The sequence below is a fragment of the Sphaeramia orbicularis genome, chromosome 16 (genome assembly GCF_902148855.1).
Source record: "Sphaeramia orbicularis chromosome 16, fSphaOr1.1, whole genome shotgun sequence".
In the NCBI taxonomy this organism is placed as follows: domain Eukaryota; kingdom Metazoa; phylum Chordata; class Actinopteri; order Kurtiformes; family Apogonidae; genus Sphaeramia; species Sphaeramia orbicularis.
The window spans coordinates 13701084-13722402 of NC_043972.1; the positions used below are offsets into that span (position 1 = coordinate 13701084).

The window sequence follows — 21319 nt, forward strand, 5'->3', positions numbered from 1 at the left end:
ACCTGAACAAATATGAACAACCTGATATGTCTAAAGAAAATTCAGCACAATTTGAACTATTTTCCTCCTGTTCCTCAGTGTTTAGTGTCTTTGTAGATCTGGTCCATAATGCACATGGAGAAATGACAAGTTGAGGCAGAATATTGTTAAAATCGCACTTATTCTCCTAAAGAAATTTCAGATTTTTTTAGGTTATTCATATCTTTTTTGTCTGGATAGTTTCTAAAAGTAAGTATTTTCATAATTTAATGTTTGTTTTTTTAAGACGAAAATTTGGAGTTGTCATTACTTATTTGTTATTATGTTATTATTTTACTGGTTTGGCCCACTGCAAATCAAATCGGACTGAATGTGGAACCTGAAAGAACATGAGTTTGAGAGCCCTCGTCTAAATCATCCCTCCTTTCCATCTCTTATGTCATTTTATCAGTGAATGTGGTTTTACTTCTGTTTCTACATTTAGGCTGTTTTTACTCATACTGATTCAGACCCTGTGGGTCAGAGGACACGCGCACATGAGGACACGCCCACATGCAAAGACACAACAGGATTTATGATTTTATTATTATTATCATTCTTTGATTGACGTCAGTACGTGTCATACCAGCATGTGCAGATGCAGTTTCAGCTCCATGGTCCAGGAACCAGGAGGACTCGGATTACAGTATTCTACGGCTCTGGCTGCTCAACATGAGAAGGAAAGCTCATTGGTCTGTTGTCTCACATTCTGCATTGTGATTGGCTAACCGGGCCTAAGCTTCTTGTTACTCTGCCTTCTTATATACGGCTGCCCCTTGACGGGCTGGTTTTGTTTGTTTGTATGTTTGACACCCCTGCTTCCTTCAACGTGTCTGCTCTGATCATCTGTGATTACATTAAATAAAAGTCTAACTTTGAAGTAACAGGGTGGACTCACCATTCAGCTCTCCAGCGTTGGCTGTTCCCATCTCTGATGCTTGTTCGCCGAGTGTGGAGGCGGGGGGTGAGTCCCCGTACCCTGGGGTGCTGGGTCGACTTGGGGAACCTGACTCTGGGTCACTGGTGGAACCCCAGCGGTCGTCTCGGGCGGATCGGTCCTTCCCTCCCAGAGACGCCCGTCTTCCGTCCTTCCTGTGGACGCGCTGGTGAACGATCATCTGATGGCGGCTGCGGAACACCTTCCCGCACTCGAAGCACTCGTTGGACTTGGAAGAGGCCTGAGACTGGGACGGCCGCCGTCGGTCCTGGCGAGATGAAGGCCGGTACTCTGAGTCGCTGAGGCTTTCGGGCGTCCGATCCCCTGAGGACATCTGACTTCCTGGTCCGGAGCTGCTGCGCCGGCCAGAGCCTCGTTTCTCTTGGCCTTGGAGGATGTAGCTGCTGCTCTCCTTCTCAAACACCACAGCAGCTCCAGCCAGGGCCTCCTCCCCTGGACTCCCTGCCCCGTTGGAGGCCTTGTAACTGGGCTCCACGGGCTCCACCACCTTTCCTTTGGTCGCCAACTGCCAGGCCTGGTAGCTGCAAATGGGGTCGAGCTCTGGGATCCTTCGACCCACCATCTTTTTCTCATTCATCTCTTCTTCATTGAGAGTCTCATCTTCAACAGGCCCAAGGTTTAAGTATTCAAGGAATCTTCTTTTAGCAGCAGGTGAGTCCTCGTCGTCACTGGGTCTGCTCTGGTTCTGGGACTTCCTGCTATAGTTCAGAGTGTGGACTTTATCATGGGCTCTCAGACTCTCTCTGCTGTGGAAGACGTTCCCACATTTGGAGCACATTTGATAAATGGTTGTGATGGAGCTCGAAACGATGTCAGGATCCTGGGCGACATCGTTGATGGTGGCAGGGTGCTCGGCTGAATCCACTTTGGACCGTGACCTGGATTTGGTGTTATGGGTTTTCATGTGAGACTTAAGAAACCAAGCCTCGCGGAAGCGTCGTCCACAGATGCGGCAGCAGTGATCCAGGATACCAGCGTGTTTCTTCATGTGCGATTTTAAAAACCAGGCCTGGGAGAAGACCTGTCCACAGGTCTCACATGGGAAGGTCCCGTCACCCTGAGGCTGGACAGCGTCAAGTTCTGATGAGGCTTCCTCCTTCACAGCGGTCTCGTCCTCAGCATCGGCCGTGATGTGGACCTTCTCTATGTGGCTCAGGAGCTGGTCTTCCCGCTGGGCTTCATATCCACATAGACGGCAGCAGAACGGCCGCTGGTCCGTCCCAGACTTCTCCCTTTTCATGCTCCTCACGGGGACCTTCCTGCGACTCTCCTCGGCCCCGTCACCGTTGATCATCCTGTTACAGGCGGAGCTGCTCTTAGTGGGACTGGTGCCTCCATCCAGACCTTCTGAAACACTCATCTCCTCCTCCTCAGCCCCGCCCTCCTCATCCTCGTTGGCGTGGTGACTGGACAGCGTACCAAGCTTGTGGCTGCGGATGTGGACCTTTAGGTTCCCCTTCTGCGACGCCCTGTGGTCGCAGTAGGGGCACTTGTAGGGCCGGGCCCCCGTGTGCCGCCTCATGTGCTGCGACAGCGAGCTGAGGAAGGGGAAGCTCCGTCCACAGATGCTGCAGTCGAATGCCCCGGGGACTCGGTCCTCTTCAACCTCCACCTCGTTTTCAGGACTGACCTTCTCTCGGATCAGCTTCTCCTTGTGTCTTCCTGCCTGGCTCTCCATCACCTCCACGCCTTCTCTGGGATTCATTCTTTGAGCCGATCTACCCGTCACCTGGCTTTTTAAAAGCTCATAAAACCTGAAACTACTGCTATCTGCAGCTGCTCATCTAGGAGTGTCTAGTGCGCCTCCGTCGATCAGTTAAAATGCGACCTGACTTTAGTCATCCAGTGATAAGGCTGCAAACCAGGCGGCTCATCTGACACTCTCCAGTTACTGGATGCAATAACATCTACCCATCATCATCTACACTGCAGATGAATTCATACACTCAGTGTGATACTAGCACCGTTGACTCATACAACTGTATCATCCATTAAACACATGTAGTCAAATGTAAACGGAGAACTGAGACTGAATGTGGATTTGATCCTGGAGGGTTTCCACTCCACGTCTTCTGCTCATTTTACTGGCGTCCTTTCTCTGTTCAGTTTTAGGCACATCAGCAGCTTCCAGGTCACATGACAGCCAGCGCTCTACAAGGGCTGCGAGCATAGCATCCACCTAAGAATGAAAGGAGACAAAAGGGGAGGGGGAGGGGGGGAACACATGTTAGGATTTCAAAGACAACCTCTGTGATAGAACATACATCTGCATGTTTGTCTGATAATGCAGGTCAGTTCAAAGGCAGAAAACTATGAGTTAAAGATCATCAAACCTCTGAGAAAAGACTGTTCATAAATGAGTCTGAAATACGTTCATATAGATTTACATCCATATAAACTGAATTAAACTGGTTTAGATTTACATCCATATAAACTGAATTAAATTGGTTTAATGAACATATCTGGACGGATGAACCCTGATCGTATGTGCAGTGTGTGTTGTGATTGTGCATGAGTCGTGCAGACCTCAGGGGCTCTGACGCCACATTGGCTGAGTCGACACTTTACACAATCAGGCTGGTGGAGGGGGGGGGGGGGGAGGGGTATGGAGGGGGGGGGGCAGTGCGTGTTCACATCAGCAAGATCAGCAGTGCCACCGTATTCCCTCCCCATACTGGCCTCACGCACTCGCCTCCACAGACACTATCACATGACAGGGATCTTAAGTACACAACAGGAAGTGGCTCTTCACACAGTTTGCTTAGCTCTGTTTCTCAAACTGGAGTTGAACGAGGTCAGAGAGAAAGAGAAAGTCAGGTTTAGACAAGAACGGAAAAGAAAAAGTAAGGTTTAGACGACGACGGAAAAGAGAAAGTGAGGTTTAGACGAGAACGGAGGAACAGACGTGGAGACAAGTGACAGATATGATGGATGTTTTTAGTGTGTTTCCACCGTCTACTACGAATACTACTACTACTATTACTACTACTAATGCTACTACTAATACTACTGCTAGTACTAGTAGTACTACTACTACTACTACTGCTAGTACTAGTAGTACTACTACTACTACTACTACTACTAGTAGTACTACTACTACTACTACTACTAGTAGTACTACTACTACTACTACTACTAGTAGTACTACTACTACTACTAGTAGTACTACTACTACTACTAGTACTACTACTACTACTACTACTAGTAGTACTATACTACTACTACTACTAGTACTACTACTACTACTACTAGTAGTACTACTACTACTACTACTACTAGTAGTACTACTACTACTACTACTAGTAGTACTACTACTACTACTACTACTACTACTAGTAGTACTACTACTACTACTACTAGTACTACTACTACTACTACTACTACTACTAGTACTACTACTACTACTACTACTACTACTACTACTAGTACTACTACTACTACTATTAATACTACTACTAGTACTACTAGTAGTATTACTACCACTACCATATCCTATATTACCTGTACAAATATCCATTATATGTTATGCATATTTCTTATCTATATTATAGAGTATGCTTTTTGTATATTTTAATATTCCTTTTGTATTTTGTCTTTTTTTTTTCACTTGTTTGCTGCTAAAAAGAAACACAGCAGCTAAACTTATTTCATTGTTCCTGTAACAGTGACAGTAGAGTCCCTATTCTGTTTTATTCTATTCTATTCTTACTACTCTTGCACATGTATACATCCCCCAGGAAAACAGATCTGCTGTTTTTCAGGTTGGTACAGTATTATCTCTGCGACGGCGCCACCTCTGTTTGGAAAAGAACCAACCAGCTCTTCCATATTTCTGGGTTTTTTTTGTTGTTGTTGTTGTACATGCAGTAGTGTGGCTCAGCAGGTATATATATACACACACACACACACACACACAATTTATGACAATAATGATATTTAATAATGTCTAAGGGTCTTCCATTGACTCATTGACCCCCCCCACACACACATACACACACACACACACACACATGCCCCACCCCCGTCAGGTCAATGGTCTAATTAAAACATCATCACATATGGCTCCTTCCTGTTCCTGCTTTGTTGGCACATTTTTCAGAGTAAACTGAAAAGCCGTCAGTACATTGTAAAGGCGTCACCATCAAAGCTGTGAAACTTAAAAAGAGGTTTGAATGGGAAACTGGAGTATTAATTTCATCTGATGAGAGCGCCTGAAAGTGTGGACTCTATGAAATGTGACTGACAGCATTATTACAGGCTATTATACAAAGTGCCAGAGCCCATAAGCGGAGTTACTGCCAGCCTCTAATTATAAGTGGATAATTGATCATAATCATAAGAGGATAAGGTGGTGGAGGAGGGAAGTTAGCAGCAGAACAATCAGATGTCTTCAAATGAGTACCCTGCACCAGAGCCACCCATCTATCCTGGAGGATTTATGCTATTGAACCAGCTCCGCCTCAACAGTTTAGGAGGAATGGACTCAAACGGCTACAAATACTGATCATATCAAGACCTAAATGTACGACGGCATATTAGAGCCATATATGGATTTAAAACACCTGTCACTACGAGAATGAAGTCGTAAAATATCGAGATAAAACCCGTAATTTTATGACAATAAAGTCAAATACAAAAAGAGTCATAATTTTACGAGAAATAAATCATAATATTATGAGAATAATGTCGTCATATTTCAAGAATAAGGCCATAATATTACAAAAATAATGTCGTACTTTAAAAACAGGCAGGAACAATATCAAAATTTATGAGAATAAAGTCGTAAAATGTCAAGATAAAACATGTAACTTTATGACAAGGTCAAATACAGAAAAAAGTCATAATTTTACGAGAATAAAGTCATAATATTGTGAGAATAATGTTGTCATATTTGAGAATAAGGCCATAATATTACAAAAATAAAGTCATAATTTAAAAACAGGTGGGAAAAATATCAGAATTTACAAGAACAAAGTCGTAAAATGTCGAGATAAACCCGTAATTTTATGAGAATGAAGTCGAATACAAAAAAGAGTCATAATTTTACGAGAATGAAGTCATAATATTATGAGAATAATGTTGCCATATTTCGAGAATAAGGCCATAATATTACGAAAATAATGTTGTAATTTGAAAACAGGCAGGAAAAATATCACAATTCATGAGAATAAAGTTGTGAAATGTCGAAATAAAATACGTAATTTTATGACAATAAAGTTGAGTACAAAAAGAGTCCTAGTTTTACGAGAATAAAGTCATAATATTGTGAGAATAATGTCATATTTCGAGAATAAAGCCATCATATTATGAAAATAAAATTGTAATTTAAAAACTGGCGGGAAAAATACCAGAATTTACAGGAATTAAGTCATAAAATGTCGCAATAAAACATGTAATTTTATGCCAAAGTCGAATACAAAAAGAGTCATAATTTTATGGGAATAAAGTCGGAATATGAGAATAACATCGTAATTTAAACACAGGCAAGAAACGTATCAGAATTTATGAGACTAAAGTCGTAAAATGTCGAGATAAAACCCATAATTTTATGAAAAGTCAAACACAAAAAGAGTCATAATTTTACCAGAATAAAGTTGTAATATTGTGAGAATAACATCATAATTTAAAAAGAGGTGGAAAAATATCATATTTTCCAGAATACAGTTGTACCCACTGGTCTCATAATGTAGAGCTTGGAACATTTTGTGAGGTTCTACTTTAATTTGGGGTTTACGCACAAAGGCCAAATACTGAGACTATTAGCCCCACACACCATCAACACATTAGCATTAGTCAAAGGACTTTGGAGACAGTTCGTACATGTTTGGGTTTGTTTCGTCGTATTAACTGAACGGATTTGGAATAAATTACTGAACTTACTTAAGGCTTACAATTTCTAAAGTATGAGTTTTTAGCGAACTATTGCAAACTTATTTTCAAAATGTTACAACTTTAATCTCATCAAAGTACAACATTATTTTCATTAAATTACGAGTACTTAAACCCTGAGTCTAAAATGAATGGCCTGGACTTTTTTTCTTACTTTGACTAAAAGGTTAGAAAATATGCTGTGAGTCCGTTCGGCCATTTTTCAGAACACTTTTTTTTTTCCCAGATCTTCTAAAATCTAGGGATCATTTACAGTTTATTGCATGTTATAATTCTGATAAAACAGCTTCTTCTCCTCCTTCTAGAAAGGATGTGAGAGAAAAGACCCAATAAAACCTTTAAAGTGCAACGTCTCAGGTTGGTTTCAGAAACTGTTTTTCCAGTTGCACAAACAGTGAAAGAGTCACATCCATCTAAACTGCACATACACAGGGTCAGGTTTTAAGGAGTTAAGGCTTACAGTTTCTAAATTATGACTTTTTATCGCACTATTCCAAATTTACTTTCAAAATACTACAACTTTAATCTCATAAAAGTACATATTGTCATTAAATTTTGAGGGATTTTTTTTAAACTACGACTTTATTCTCATAACATTACGACTTCATTTTTGTAAACTTATGACTCTTTGACTTTATTCTCACAAAATTACGGGTTTAACTCTATATTTTACGACTTTATTCTCGTAGTGACAGTGTTTTTATTTTCTTATGTAGCATTAATATGCTGTCGTACATTTCAGATCCTATTGGGCTGAATGTGGAACCTGAACTGAACTGACTCTGATCCACAGGTTTCACTAAAAATAATCAAAAACACTAAACCAGACAAAACGGTGATGAACGTCCAAAACAACCCAAAGCCGTTCCTTCCATCTGTCCTCCACTTTTAATACTCAGGAGTTCCTTACAGTTCTGGCGCTAAAAACAAAGGATAATGATCTTATTTCCTATTAAATGGCCCCAACAATTGGGGTCAGGAGGGCGGTGGGGGTGGGAGTGTGGGTGGGGGGGTTTCTTCAACAGTAAGCCTGTCATCCACCAGACAGTCACATGTGCACATGGAAATGTAATGAGATTATCCAGCAGAGGGGAAACAATGCAGGCCCCGAAAAATAAGACAGATTGGCTTAAAGACGGAGAAACTGTCCAGAAGACGACGGAGGACATCAGCGATGATCGAAGTCACTGGAAGTTTATTAAAAAACGTCAAAACGCTGAAGGATGAACCAACACAGCTGAAGTTGACCCTGTAAACCTGGACCGTCATCGACGTACCGCAGATACTGAACCTCCAACAGCCAGATGAGTCAGATCATACGACGGCGTAGTCGGGCCACATAGGAAAAAAATAAAAACACTCAACACTATGAGAATAAAGTCGTAGTTTAGAAACAACTCAGAACAACAAAAACAAAAACAAACAAAAAAAAGTAATCAATTAAAAACAAAATAATCAACAAAACCAAAAAAATTATTTAAAAAAAATCAATAAAATCAACAAAATAATCATCAAAACAAGCAAAAAATGATAAAATATCAATAAAATCAACAAAACAATCATCAAAACAAACAAAAATGATAAAATCAACAAAATAATCAACAAAACAAATAAGAAAATGAAATAACAATTGATAAAATCACCCAAACCAAACAGCGTATGTCTGTAAATGTACATTTATTCGTGCCTCCCGCTGGGGGAAGTTTCCTTACATTTGGAGGCTGTTTTCTGTCTGATGTGCTGAACTGTGTGGGATGAACACACTCATGTTTATCTTTTCAATCTGGAAAATACTGAAATAAACAGATGTGACGCACAGTCACTTCACAGGAATTTTTGACTTTTCTCTTTTCTCAGTCAAACCAAAAACACCCAAACCTTTAAGAGGAACTAAACTTGATCATGAACGCCGTGTCAAACAAAAACAAACTGTGTTTTTTTTTTTCTCTTTGCTCAGTTGCTGAGGCGTTCGGGGTCTGACCAGAGGAGGAAATCCGCTCTTATTTTCCCACTTGTACTCAACTTATTTAAAGTCCCCTGACGTCCACATCTGGACTGGATCTGAGACGGCGTCAGCGCGTCCATGTCGACCCACGCACAACCCGTTTAAACCAGTTTACAGCCATTTACACCCGTTTACAGCAGTTTACACCTGTTTACAGCAGTTTACTGCCGTTTACAGTAGTTTACAGCAGTTTACACCCGTTTACTGCCGTTTACAGCTGTTTACAGTAGTTTACAGCAGTTTACATCCATTTACAGCTGTTTACAGCAGTTTACACCCGTTTACAGTAGTTTACAGCAGATTACACCCATTTACAGCCGTTTTCAGCAGTTTACACCCCTTTACAGCCGTTTACAGTAGTTTACAGCAGTTTACACCCGTTTACAGCCGTTTACAGCTGCTGTCCACACATTAAGATTCAAGAAGTTTATTGTCGTATTCACAGCAGAACTGAGCAATTAAATTCTTACTTGAGTTCCCTGCACACAACTAATGTAAACAGACTAAAACACAATAAACTGTACACTAAAGGAAAAAATATATAGGTCAAATAAAATGAAGCGAGGAGTAAGTGTATCAAGGTGCAAAAAATAAAGACTGACTGATTGTGCAAGATACAAACATACAGTGACAGCGGTAAAGACGCTGAGTGTAAATGTTCTGACTGTTGTACAAATATGAGTGGATCTGTCCAGATATGAGTTTATCAGTCTGTGGCTCCGTCATCTGTTGGTCTGTGGATTAAAACGGTTCCTTAGTCTGGTCATCTTTGCTTTGACGCTCACTTTCACACATTAAAACTAAAAACAGACACTTTGATTGAAACATAGGATCTGTGTCTGAAACTGTTCCATATTTGAAGAATCTGTAAGTGGAAAAGTTTGAGTGGATAACATCCTTGATTGTTCATATCTTCAGTGTAATTTTTGCATTTCACAAATTCATCCCCGGGGCCGGACTGGACCCTTTGGCGGGCCTGATTTGGCCCCTGGGCCGCATGTTTGACACCTGTGATGTAGCTGCTCAAACTGTTTTTCCAGGATCCCCTACCCCACCTTTAACTGAACATAAACCAAACATCTGTGTCCAAACGGGTCTGAACTGATGCTGTTGAACTGAAGCCGAGTTATGTACATGTACTGATAAGATTATTGAAATAGTCTCCATCCAACTCCAAAAACACCTTCAATCAAAAATTCCACTCTGGGTTTGGTCCCTCCCACAGCACTGAGATGGCCCCCATCAGAGTCACCAATGACCTCCTGATGACCTCTGACCTCGAGCTCCACTTCCTCCTCATCCTTCTCTACCTCTCTGCTGCATTTGACACTGTTGAGCACTAGGGCTGTGTATCAGCAAGAATCTGACGATACGATACAAATCACAATACTAGCATCACGATACGATATATCCCGACATATTATGATACTGTTAAAACAGGCAATTTTTTGTTTCTTTTTTACAAAGATTATTTCCCGGAAGAACTGAATTACAGCAGAAATCTACACAAATACGAAACACAGTTTTATTTGATCACAACAGGATCTAATGTTATATCACAAAATGTTCCTGTGTTCAAACTGAAATTCTGTTTTACAGACATTACAGTTTAAGATCCTGTTCAAATGTTCATATTCTATTAGTTCAGAACTAACATCAGAACATTATTTTAGTTCAATCCCAACAAAGGAAGTAACATTATTTAATAAAAGAGTGTTAAATAAGAATAAATAAAATACGAACAAAAAAGAAAAACAAAAATGAACCGCCGCCATATCTGCATTTAAATAAATACCTAAAAATATCAATACAGTACTTTTTAATATCGATACAGTATTGTGAAATGAAATATCGCGATATACTGCAGAACCAATATTTCCAAACACCCCTATTGACCACCACATTCTCCGTCATGGCCTCCATCAGTACACCAGTATGTCCGTCACTGCCCTTCACTGAGTTCGTAGCCCTGGGGGACATTAAATCCCGCCCTCATGCGGTCACCTGTGGAATCCCCCAGGGCTCCGTGCTCGGTCCAACCCGCTTCACCATCTACATGCTCCCCATCTGTCGTGTCGTTAGCAAACATGGAATACAATTCCACTGCTATGCTGACGACATAGGGGGGCGACGGGGAGGGAGGGACTGATCTGCATTGGTGGAGGTCTGCGCTCCGAGTGCTTTTCTAGTTATTATTATTATCAGTATCATTATTATTATTATTATTATTATTATTATTATTATTATTATTATTATCATTATTGGATGGACAGGTATTAAACCGTTTCTATCAGTAGCTGTTCGAGTTTTTAAGGTGTCAGAGGAGGATGTGGAGCCTCATAGTTTTGCTGCTGTTTGATAGAAAACACTGTCATCCATCCACAGAACTTCATCATGGCCATCATCATCTGCCAGGCAGCCGTGACACTAATCTCCTCCACCCAAGGGTGCAGAGACGGGCTTTGACGCTGTCACCTTCCTCCCGATAATGACTGCAGCTGGTTGTTGTGTGGGACATCCTTCAGTGATGACGGGAACTGTTCCACTCCCACACAGAGACTCAGAGACGAGCATCTGAGGTGAACGAACGCGCTCACAGCCGCCATAAATAAAGAGTAGAGCTTCTGTTGGAATGCACCGACAAACGCTCACATACATACAGGCCGACGGAGGAGTCCAGAAGCCAAACAGAGGGGGCTTTAATGTCCTCCACACACTGGAGGCTTTAACACAGGCAGCATTTAAAACACACACACACTGGCGTACACACACACGCCATACACACACACCCACACACACAGAGCGCTATCCTAGTACAGTGGTCCATAAAGTGGAGACATTCAGCGCCGACTGTGGGACAGAATGTATGAGTGTTAAACACACACTAACACTCACGTCCACATGAGCCAGTGTATTCTCCAACCAATCAATAGTCCATTATGAACAAACTGCTCTGCACCTCCCACCCGCCCCACACCGCCACACAAAGAGGTCTGCTGTAAACGCCAGCACAGGGAGGGGACGCACAGCTGGATGCACGCAAACGCAACTACGGACAAACGCACCTATGAACGAAGGCAACTACGGACAAACGCACCTATGGACGAAGGCACTATGGACAAACGCACCTCAAGACAAATGCACCTAAGAACAAACACACCTACAGGCAAACGCACCTACAGATCAATGCACCTACTAACAAACGCACCTATGGACAAATGCATCTATGGTCGAAGGCAACTATGGACGAAGGCAACTATGGACAAACGCACCTAAAGACAAACACCTAAAGACAAACGCACCTACAGACAAACGCACCTACAAACAAACGCACCTACAAACAAACGCACCTACACTCTGACTTTTAGCACATTTTTAGAGCAACAATGTGTCACATGTAGAACAAAAAAAGTTGTATTTGTGGTCGACAGACGGTGCAGAGTTTAGGTTAAAAACAGAGTAGAATGGAACAAAAATCCAGGATTAGAAGTGAATATTATCTGTTTTCTAAACCTAGAAAGTTGAAGAAGGAACCTGGTCTGAGTCTGATCTGTCCCTGGTCTATCCTGTCCCTGGTCTGGGTCTGTCCCTGGTCTATCCTGTCCCTGGTCTGGGTCTGTCCCTGGTCTGGGTCTGTCCCTGGTCTGTCCCTGGTCCCAGGTCTGTCAGAGCAGGTCATGCTCATCAGCAGGAGGAGCAGTGGGGGGGCTTGGAGGTATTGTTGGGGTCTCCCATTCCCATCCTATTCCTGGTTCTATCCCTGCCCCCCCATCCCTTAAACCCAACCAGAACAATAGAGGGGGTCCACGCTGTCTGTCCCTCCTCCAAACCCCCACCCCTCCTGATAAATAGGCTTTGGGGGGGGGGGGGGGGGGGGGGGGGGGTTCCTGCCTCCCTGCTCTATTTGCGTGAGAAGGGCTTTAGGACAGAAAAGGCTGCATTAGGTCTGTGTTTGAGAGGACGAGACGGCAGCTGTTTGGGTCACTACTGTCATCTTACATTTGGGTGGTGGGACGGTACGGGACGGGACGGGATGGGACGAGGGGGGACAAGAGACCCTTAACTGACGACAACATACCAACACAAACAGAGCCTACCAGTAAAGGCCTGTGGATCTAAAACAGCTGGAGTTTAGCAGATGGAACTTCCATCACTTTCCACTTGTTCATTGTTCGTTGTTAATCGTAGCAGGAAGCCGCGGCGTTGCTGTGGTGTATGTGCGTTTAAAGCCTCCAGAGCGTCGGTGGCGGAGGCAGTGTCTCCCAGGCCCGTCCGTCCTGGCCTTCCTCTGGGACTGTTTGGATATCAGTGTGTATGCGCTCCCTCCCCCGCCTTCTCCAACTCTGCCTGTTTTTCTCACACCGCTCGTTAACCCCTGGGTGCTCCTGCCCGTGGAGTCCAACCCCCCCCCCCCCCCCGATCTCGCCGCCTCCACCACAGCAGCAGCATTCCTCTCACACAGCCACATCTACTGTCCCTGCACAGACGAAACTATCATTACGCTACCTCACATTTCACAAACAAAACCTACACTTTGTTCACTCTTATTGGAGCAGACTGGAGTCCATCATACACACACACCCCCAGACATGACATGGGGGGGGGGGTGAAAGGGAGAGAGCAAGAAAGAATAAGGTGGCGAAGACCCTCACAAGAAAGTATCTACAATACAAACAGTAACAACCATGGTGATAATTATAATAGTAACAATAACTACAACCAGAACTGAGTAAAACTGCGCAGAAGAGAGAAAAAAAAACACAAAACAAACAAACAAACAAACAAAATGACAATAAAAATAAAATAAAATACATAACACCTATTAAATGATGAATATAAGAAAAGAAAGCATGAACAGAATATCATACACCAAGTCCGCCTAAATAATACCAGTAACAAACCCGGACTGCACCCTAATCCAACCACCACTCCAACTCCGAGGCCCAGTCCCAGTTCTCATTTTCACCCCTCCCCCTTACCCCTAACCCTTGGCCCTTGCACTTGTCACCAAGGTTATTAGCGTTAAGGAAAGGACAAAAACTAGAACTGAAAAAACACTTTTGTTAACTGAAATAAATAAAAACTATAATTAAAAGAAAAAAGTGATAACTAACTGAAACTGTATTGTGTGTTTACAAAACTAACTAAAACAGATAAAAATTATGGATAAAATTCCCTTCGTTTTCGTCTTTGTCAATGTCGGATTGATACGAAAGCGATTTATTCCGCTCTAGCAATTTTATCTAGCGGCACCATACGACATTCACGGTCTGTCACTTGTGGTTTCCAGTCGTCTTCTGGTCCCCACTCCACCTGGAAACATGGAGACTAAAGTTGGGAGAAAGCAGCAGAGTCCTGTCTGGGATTTATTTGAATACTACGAAGAAGAGAAAAGATACGACAAAACTAAAACTAAGCATTTAGAAAAAAATGAAAACTAATAAAAACTAGCAAACCTGCTCTAAAAACAAATTCAAACTAACTGAATTAGAGAAAAAAAGTCAAAACTAAATAAAACTAAACTATAATGAAAAATTCAAAACTATTATAACCTTGCTTAGCCCCTCCCCCTTGGTCCTTGCACTTGGCCCCTCCCCCTTTAAACCCAGTTCTAAGGGGTAGTGGTGTAAATATTCTGCTCTGAAATAGTCCAACCCTTCCAGACCTGTTACGTCATCATCAGTCATCGATGACGCTATAAAAACATGCTACAACTTTGTTTGCGATAGAATTCTCTGTGTGGTCAGCAGCTGGAACCGTCTCAGTTCCATGGGCTTTGGACATCTGTTTACGTCTATCAACTACAAACCGCAGAAATGCCATCTATAACACACTGAAACGGCATTAAACAGACAGTTAAGTTATTTACGTACATACATTTATTGTGTTTCTTTTGTCACTACTGCACTTTTTTGCTGTGTTTACCGCCATCTTGTTGATGATTTGAACTGAATTATGGGAGATTTCTCAGACCCTTGTGTTTGTGTTGTGGTCCTGAAAAATCTCTGTTTGGAGGGTCAAACAGCCCCTCCCCCTTAGCCCCTCCCCTTCCAACTCATTGAGAATGGGGACACCCCTACCCCTTCACGTGAATGTGCAAAAAGGAGGGGGAGGGCTGAGGGGGAGGGGCCAAGGGGTGAAAGTCTAATGCTGCCTTCACTTGCTGTGGTGGGGTGACTATATTTAGACTTCAAAAAAAAGAGGACACTTGGCTCCGCCTCCAGATATTTAAATGACCAACTTAAATGATCACATGCTACATAGGTACTAGGGAACATAGGTACCGGGAAATATAAGTACTAGGGAACATAGGTATCAGGGAGCATAGGCACTAGGGAGCATAGGTACTAGGGAACATAGGTACCAGGAAACATAAGTGCTAGGGAACATAGGTATCAGGGAGCATAGGCACTAGGGAACATAGGTATCAGGGAACATAGGTATCAGGGAGCATAGGTACTAGGGAACATAGGTACTAGAAAGCATAGGTACCAGGGAACATAAGTACTAGGGAACATAGGTATCAGGGAGCATAGGTATCGGGGAACATAAGTACTAGGGAACATAGGTACCAAGGAACATAGGTACTGGGGAAGATAAGTACCAGGGGACATAGGTACTAGGGAACATAGGTATCAAGGAACATAGGTACCGGGGAAGGTAAGTACCAAGGAACATAGGTACCAGGGAACATAGGTACTAAAGAACATAGGTACCAGGGAACATAGGTGTCCAGGAATATAAGTACAAGGGAACATAGGTACCAGGGAACATAGGTACTAGGGAACATAGGTACAAGGGAACATGGGTACCAGGGAACATAGGTACTAGGGAACATAGGAACCAAGGAACATAGGTACCGGGGAAGATGAGTACCAGGGAACATGGGTACCAAGGAACATAGGTACCGGGGAAGATAAGTACCAGGAAACATAGGTACCAAGGAACATAGGTACCAGGGAACATAGGTACTAAAGAACATAGGTACCAGGGAACATAGGTACTAAAGAACATAGGTACCAGGGAACATAGGTACTAGGGAACCTGGGTACCAGGGAACATAGGTACCAGGGAACATAGGTACCAGGGAACATAGGTCCGCTCCCCACAGATAGAAAGGCTCATCTTCCCGACGGTCCCTGAAGGCAGCGTTAGTCCTCAGACTTCCGTAGTAAAACCATAACTTATTGATGTGCGAGCGTCTCTGAGTCCAGACTGATGGGTTCTGCCTCCACCGCTCTGTTCTCCATCTGTCTACAGAACCTGTTCACCCTCTGAAACGGAACCTAAATCAGTCTCTCTGAAGTGTAATTAGAGCACCGACCTCAGCGCCGGCCACCGCTCCCTCACACTGTCACACTTTCTGATAGAAGCCTTTTATTTGTCGGTTGGCGGCGGGTCCACAGTTTACACACAAACACTGAAACACCTCCAGAGCCGGTGAACGTCCTGAAGCCGTGAGAACAGGCCTTTAGGACTTTGAATCTCACCGTTTCAGTGCATTCACATGACAAAGAATGGAGCTGAAGTCTGATTTGTTGCCTGTATTTGTGCATAAATGTAATGACTGTTTCCTTTTCTCGTTGCCCACATCGTTTCTTGTTTACCTGAAGGCAGAAGCTGAAGAACACATCCTGTAAAAGCTGTCAGGAGCAGATATGAGAAGACAACAGGGCAGCAGATCTGCACCACAACGCTCACACACATCCAGGACCAGAGGGTTTCCACTCAAATCTCCTGATGGATGGACTACAGAGTGTGTGGGCTTCACTACGAATGCAGAAGAAAACAACTGCAACTGCAAACCTGTGGGTAAACTCCACAGACTGAATATGAAACACTGCACCGTACACATGTTACATAACACCACAATACACCAGATCAGCCCTTATACACCTGGAAAATAGGAAACCAGGCCGAATATACACATTCAACTGCAATAGTCGCACTGAAATAAGAGTTCAATATGACTTCCTGTGTCCACTATGTGGCGCTGGAGAACCCCCACTAACTCTGCACTAGGCTGCTGCATTATCAGGTTATTATCCTGCACAGTTCATGTAAATCAGATGTTTTCCACTTTAGACAAACTTCCTGTTGCCAGTAGGTGGTCCTATAACAGCAGTTCAATACAGATGAGTACACTGCAAAAATCAAAATCTGACCAAGTGTATTTTTCTCATTTCCAGTCCAAATATCTCATCACACTTAAAATAAGACAGAATCACCTACAGAGGAACTTTTCAGTGAGATATATGAACTGATTTATAGACAATAGATCTGGAAAATCTGATTTCAAGAAGTTTGACCAAGATAATTTTCACTTGTTCCATTGGCAGATTTTTTTTTGCTTTAATTAAGCAAAAAACATGTTGAATTAAGCAAAAAAGAAAATGTTGAATTAAGAAAAAAAAATGTTGAATTAAACAAAAAAAAATCTTGAATTAAGCAAAAAAAATCATCTTGAAGTAAGCAAAAAAATCTTGAATTAAGCAAAAAAAAGTTGAATTAAACAAAAAAACATCTTGAATTAAGCAAATAATAATACTAATCATCTTGAATTTAGCAAAAAAAAAATTCTTGAATTAAGCAAAAAAAAGTGAATTAAACTAAAAAAAAATCTTGAACTGAGCAAAAAAATCTAGAATCAAGAAAAAAATCAGGAATTAAGCAAAAAAAAAAAATATGGAATTAAGCAAAAAAAAAAAAAATCTAAAGATAGTTTTGCAGCAGCTGGAGGGTTCAAAGTCAAACTGTATGAACTATTAGGGTCCAAACACACAAAGAAATGAACCACAGATTAATAAAAGTGGGTTTAGATAAATCTGAGCCCTTTAAATCCATATTTCACTGTAAAATTCACCCATTCTCACATGTGTGCACAGGTTGTATGAGTTCTAAAGTGCCCCGTGCTCCAGAAAAACAGGTCAAAAAAACCACAAACGTGTGTTTTCGACACTTCTCATGCATTTGCAAACATCTGTATAATTCAGTCATTATTGTAGGTGAAAAACAATCCACCATTAGATTTTACAGCACACTGAGTTAACCTTAACAAACACTGACTTAGCCTTAACACACAGAATTAGCCTTAATACACACTGAGTTAGCCTTAACAAACACTGAGTTAGCCTTAACAAACACATATTAACTCACAGACCGTTCTCTTTAGTGTTTATAATTCAGTATGACAGTCAGTGACAGCTCGTCAGTGGAGGGCGCTGAGGCACCGCCCCATCGGTCTGATATGAAGAAGACGACGACGATAGGAATCGCATCAAATAACTGAACAAAAACATGAATATTTATACAGATGTTTCCTGTTTGGTTCTTTTTTTTAACGTATAGACTGTGGTTATAAATGGATCAGTAGACCTCCCCCTCCTATACGAGAGACAGGAGAGACTTAAGGACCGCCCACTGGAGACTTAAGGACCGCCCACTAGAGGCTTAAGGACCACCCACAGGAGGAAATGTTACATCCACAAAAGAATCAAGACCTTCCTCAGAAATGAAATGTCACAAGATCATCTAAACACCTTAAAATGACCAAGACATACTGATGGACGTCCTCTACAGATGAATATATATCAGCAGATAATAGTTCTGGTACTTCTGCAGGTGGATGGATAGATCAGGAAGTAACACTGTCCACTACGATGTCAGAGAACAGGGTTTGAATCCTGGCAGGAGCAGTCACGACGACGTTTAGCCCAAAGGCTAACACTGTCATTTTTACTCTTTTTAGATTATTTTGTTGTTGTTGTTTTTTTTCACTTTTGCCCTTTTTGTTGATCATTTTGTTCATTTTCTTGATTTTTTTCTACTTTTACTGATTTTGTTGATTATTTTATTCATTTTCTTGATTTTTTCCCCCTTTTGCCCATTTTGTTTATAATTTTGTTCATTTTGTTGATTTTTTTTCCATTTTTGTGCATTTTGTTCTTTTTTTTCATTTACCAATTTTGTTGATTATTTTGTTCATTTTCTTTTCACTTTTGCCCATTTTGTTTATCATTTTGTTCATTTTTAAAATTTATTTTTCACTTTTGCCCATTCTATTGATTATTTTATTCATTTTGTTGATTTTGTTCCCCTTTTGCCCATTTTGTTGATTATTTTGTTCATTTTCTTGATTTTGTTGTATTCTTTCCAATTTTGTTGATTATTTTGTCGATAATCTTGTATACTTGGTTGAGTTTTTTACATTTTTATCAGTCAATCAAGAGCCTAGTTTGAGCAGCTGTAAATGTAAAGTGTCATCAGATAATATATGTATAGAAATCAGATTTGACTGGTTGCTTTGGGTGCTCCCAGCGCTGTGGGCTGATGTGGGTTCAGGTGAATGGTTGCAGATGATGGACGCCTGTATAAAAACAGCTGTGGTTTCCATCTGGGTCGTGTCTTATCAGCTCCACTCCTTCACATTGATGAAATCATGCCAGCTTGTTAACCGGCCCAGCGGAAAACTCTAAACTAATACAGAGGAAAACAAGGCAGCGTCTGAAGAGAGAGGAGATGCATGTCAAGGAGAGCAGAAAAGGCAGAGCAAATAATGAGGGGGGGGTAAGTGGTAAATAGTGGTGTAAAGTCACGGCAGGAGATGGATTGGGATAATAAGAGCTGACGGAGGAGGAGAGAGAGAGAGAGGACAGGACTATGTGGGAGTTTGGATCAGTGATGAGCTCGGCCTCGGACTGATGAGGAGACGGGGGCCGAGGAAAAAAACTAACCCCCCACCCCCTCTCCTCCAGGTTATTACCTTGGTTCGGCTTTGTCGCCGCTATTTTTGTTTTCTATGAACGAACATGATTGAAACAGTCAATACTACAGACAAAGTTTGGTAGTGATGTGGATTCTCAAACCCCCCCCCATCATTAACCCTCCACAGTCCCGCCCACAGAGCATAATCTGCACAGCGCTGTAGTAAAGTCTGAATGTTTTTCATACAGCCTGTTTTTAACTTTTATACATTTTTTTCATATTTCATCAACATAAATACCAAATACTTAACTAGAAAAGCACTCTGAGAGCGCAGACCTCCACCGAGGCAGATCAGCCTCCTCCCCCCCGATCACCACCAAAATTTAATCATTTGTTCCTTGTGCCAGTATCAATATTTCCTGAAAATTTCATCCAAATTCGTCCGTAACTTTTTGAATTACCTTGCTAACAGACAAACAAATGAAATGTCCACAGAGTCCACAGTGGATGTGGACAATTTTGTGCCAGATACAAGATATTGTTATAAGCCACGGCTGTATGAAATTGGAGGCTAATCGGAGTCGTTTTCAATTTTGTATGAATTTTTGAAAATTGCTCAATGATGAGAGATAGGAAAATGTGAGATTTTGTGACCTTGCTGTGACCTTGAACTTTGGCCTACTTGGCCCAAAATTTAATGGGTTGGTCCCAGGGCCTAGGCCTGTCTGTGGGTACAATTTGGTAAAGATGGTTGGAGTAGTTTTCCTGTAAAGTTGCCAACAAAAAAACAAACAAACACGCAAACAAACAAACACAAAGTAAAGTGATCACAATACCTCCCAGCGGAGGTAATAACTGTCGCATTTTTAATCAACCAGAGACACGACTGTATCTGCAACAAAAAGCTCCTGATGTGTGCGTCGGATTTGGATGCAGGTGCTTTTGTGTGAGTGGGCGACTACATGTGGGAAAAGTGAGTTGAGTTACTTTTTCCTGTGTTTGAACAGATGTTTTCGTTTAAAACCATTAAAAATCAAAGAAATCTCCCACTCCAGAGATGACGTTCCAGCCTCTGTGGAGTAACACTTTTGAAAATCACCATAAATGACCAGTCGGTAAATGAATGAGAGACGCTGCCTCCAGAGGATTCATTTAAGCAGATTTATTCAAGCTGGATGTGGAGTTCCTTAAAATGTGACATAAGAATGTGGATAAATACGTAAACGGATGACCTCAAAGCAGTCATTAAAAGAGGATCCAGTGGTTGGATGATGAGTTGAGCGGTGTTAAAGGCAGATGATTGACTCTACAGGAGTGAGAAAACATGCTCGCTGCTGTTTTCTTTCCATGGTGTCGCAGGTGGATTCAGAAAAACCAGATCACACCTGTTCAGCTCCAACGGCCTGATCTGCACCAGTTTGGGTGTTCAGACGCTGGTGGATCCAGCTGATCTGGATGTGGAGCTGCAGGACTGTCGCCGTGACAACCTACCTCCGAATGGGCCACATGATGTCACCAGGACGTTCATGGGAATAAAGTGGTGTCAGTGAAAACTGTGTGAGTTCAGGTCTTTATTTTAACTGAAGGAAAATGTCCCACGTTGAGTGAGAAGCATTATGGGAATAACGGAACAACTTAGAAGTTTTACTTATTTTATCCACTGATTTATTAGACTCAATATTTAACCATTCAGTGTCAACTATTGGTAACTTGGCAACGATAGTCAGTGACTGATTAATAGAAAT

General features: G+C 41.9%; 1 protein-coding gene across 4 annotated transcripts in view; it reads right to left on the minus strand.

Annotated features, from left to right (window-relative positions):
• The window catches only part of LOC115435177 (zinc finger protein 516), a 91711-nt gene that overhangs the window by 33235 nt on the left and 37157 nt on the right, over nt 1–21319 (minus strand). For 3 of the 4 annotated variants that reach the window (XM_030157421.1, XM_030157419.1, XM_030157422.1), the window contains exon 2: nt 921–3155. In XM_030157421.1, coding sequence (XP_030013281.1) covers nt 921–2681 — 1761 coding nt within the window. In that variant the 5' untranslated portion in view covers nt 2682–3155. Of the gene's footprint in view, nt 1–916; nt 3156–21319 lie in introns of all 4 variants that reach the window. The other variant, XM_030157420.1, reaches the window with a different exon arrangement.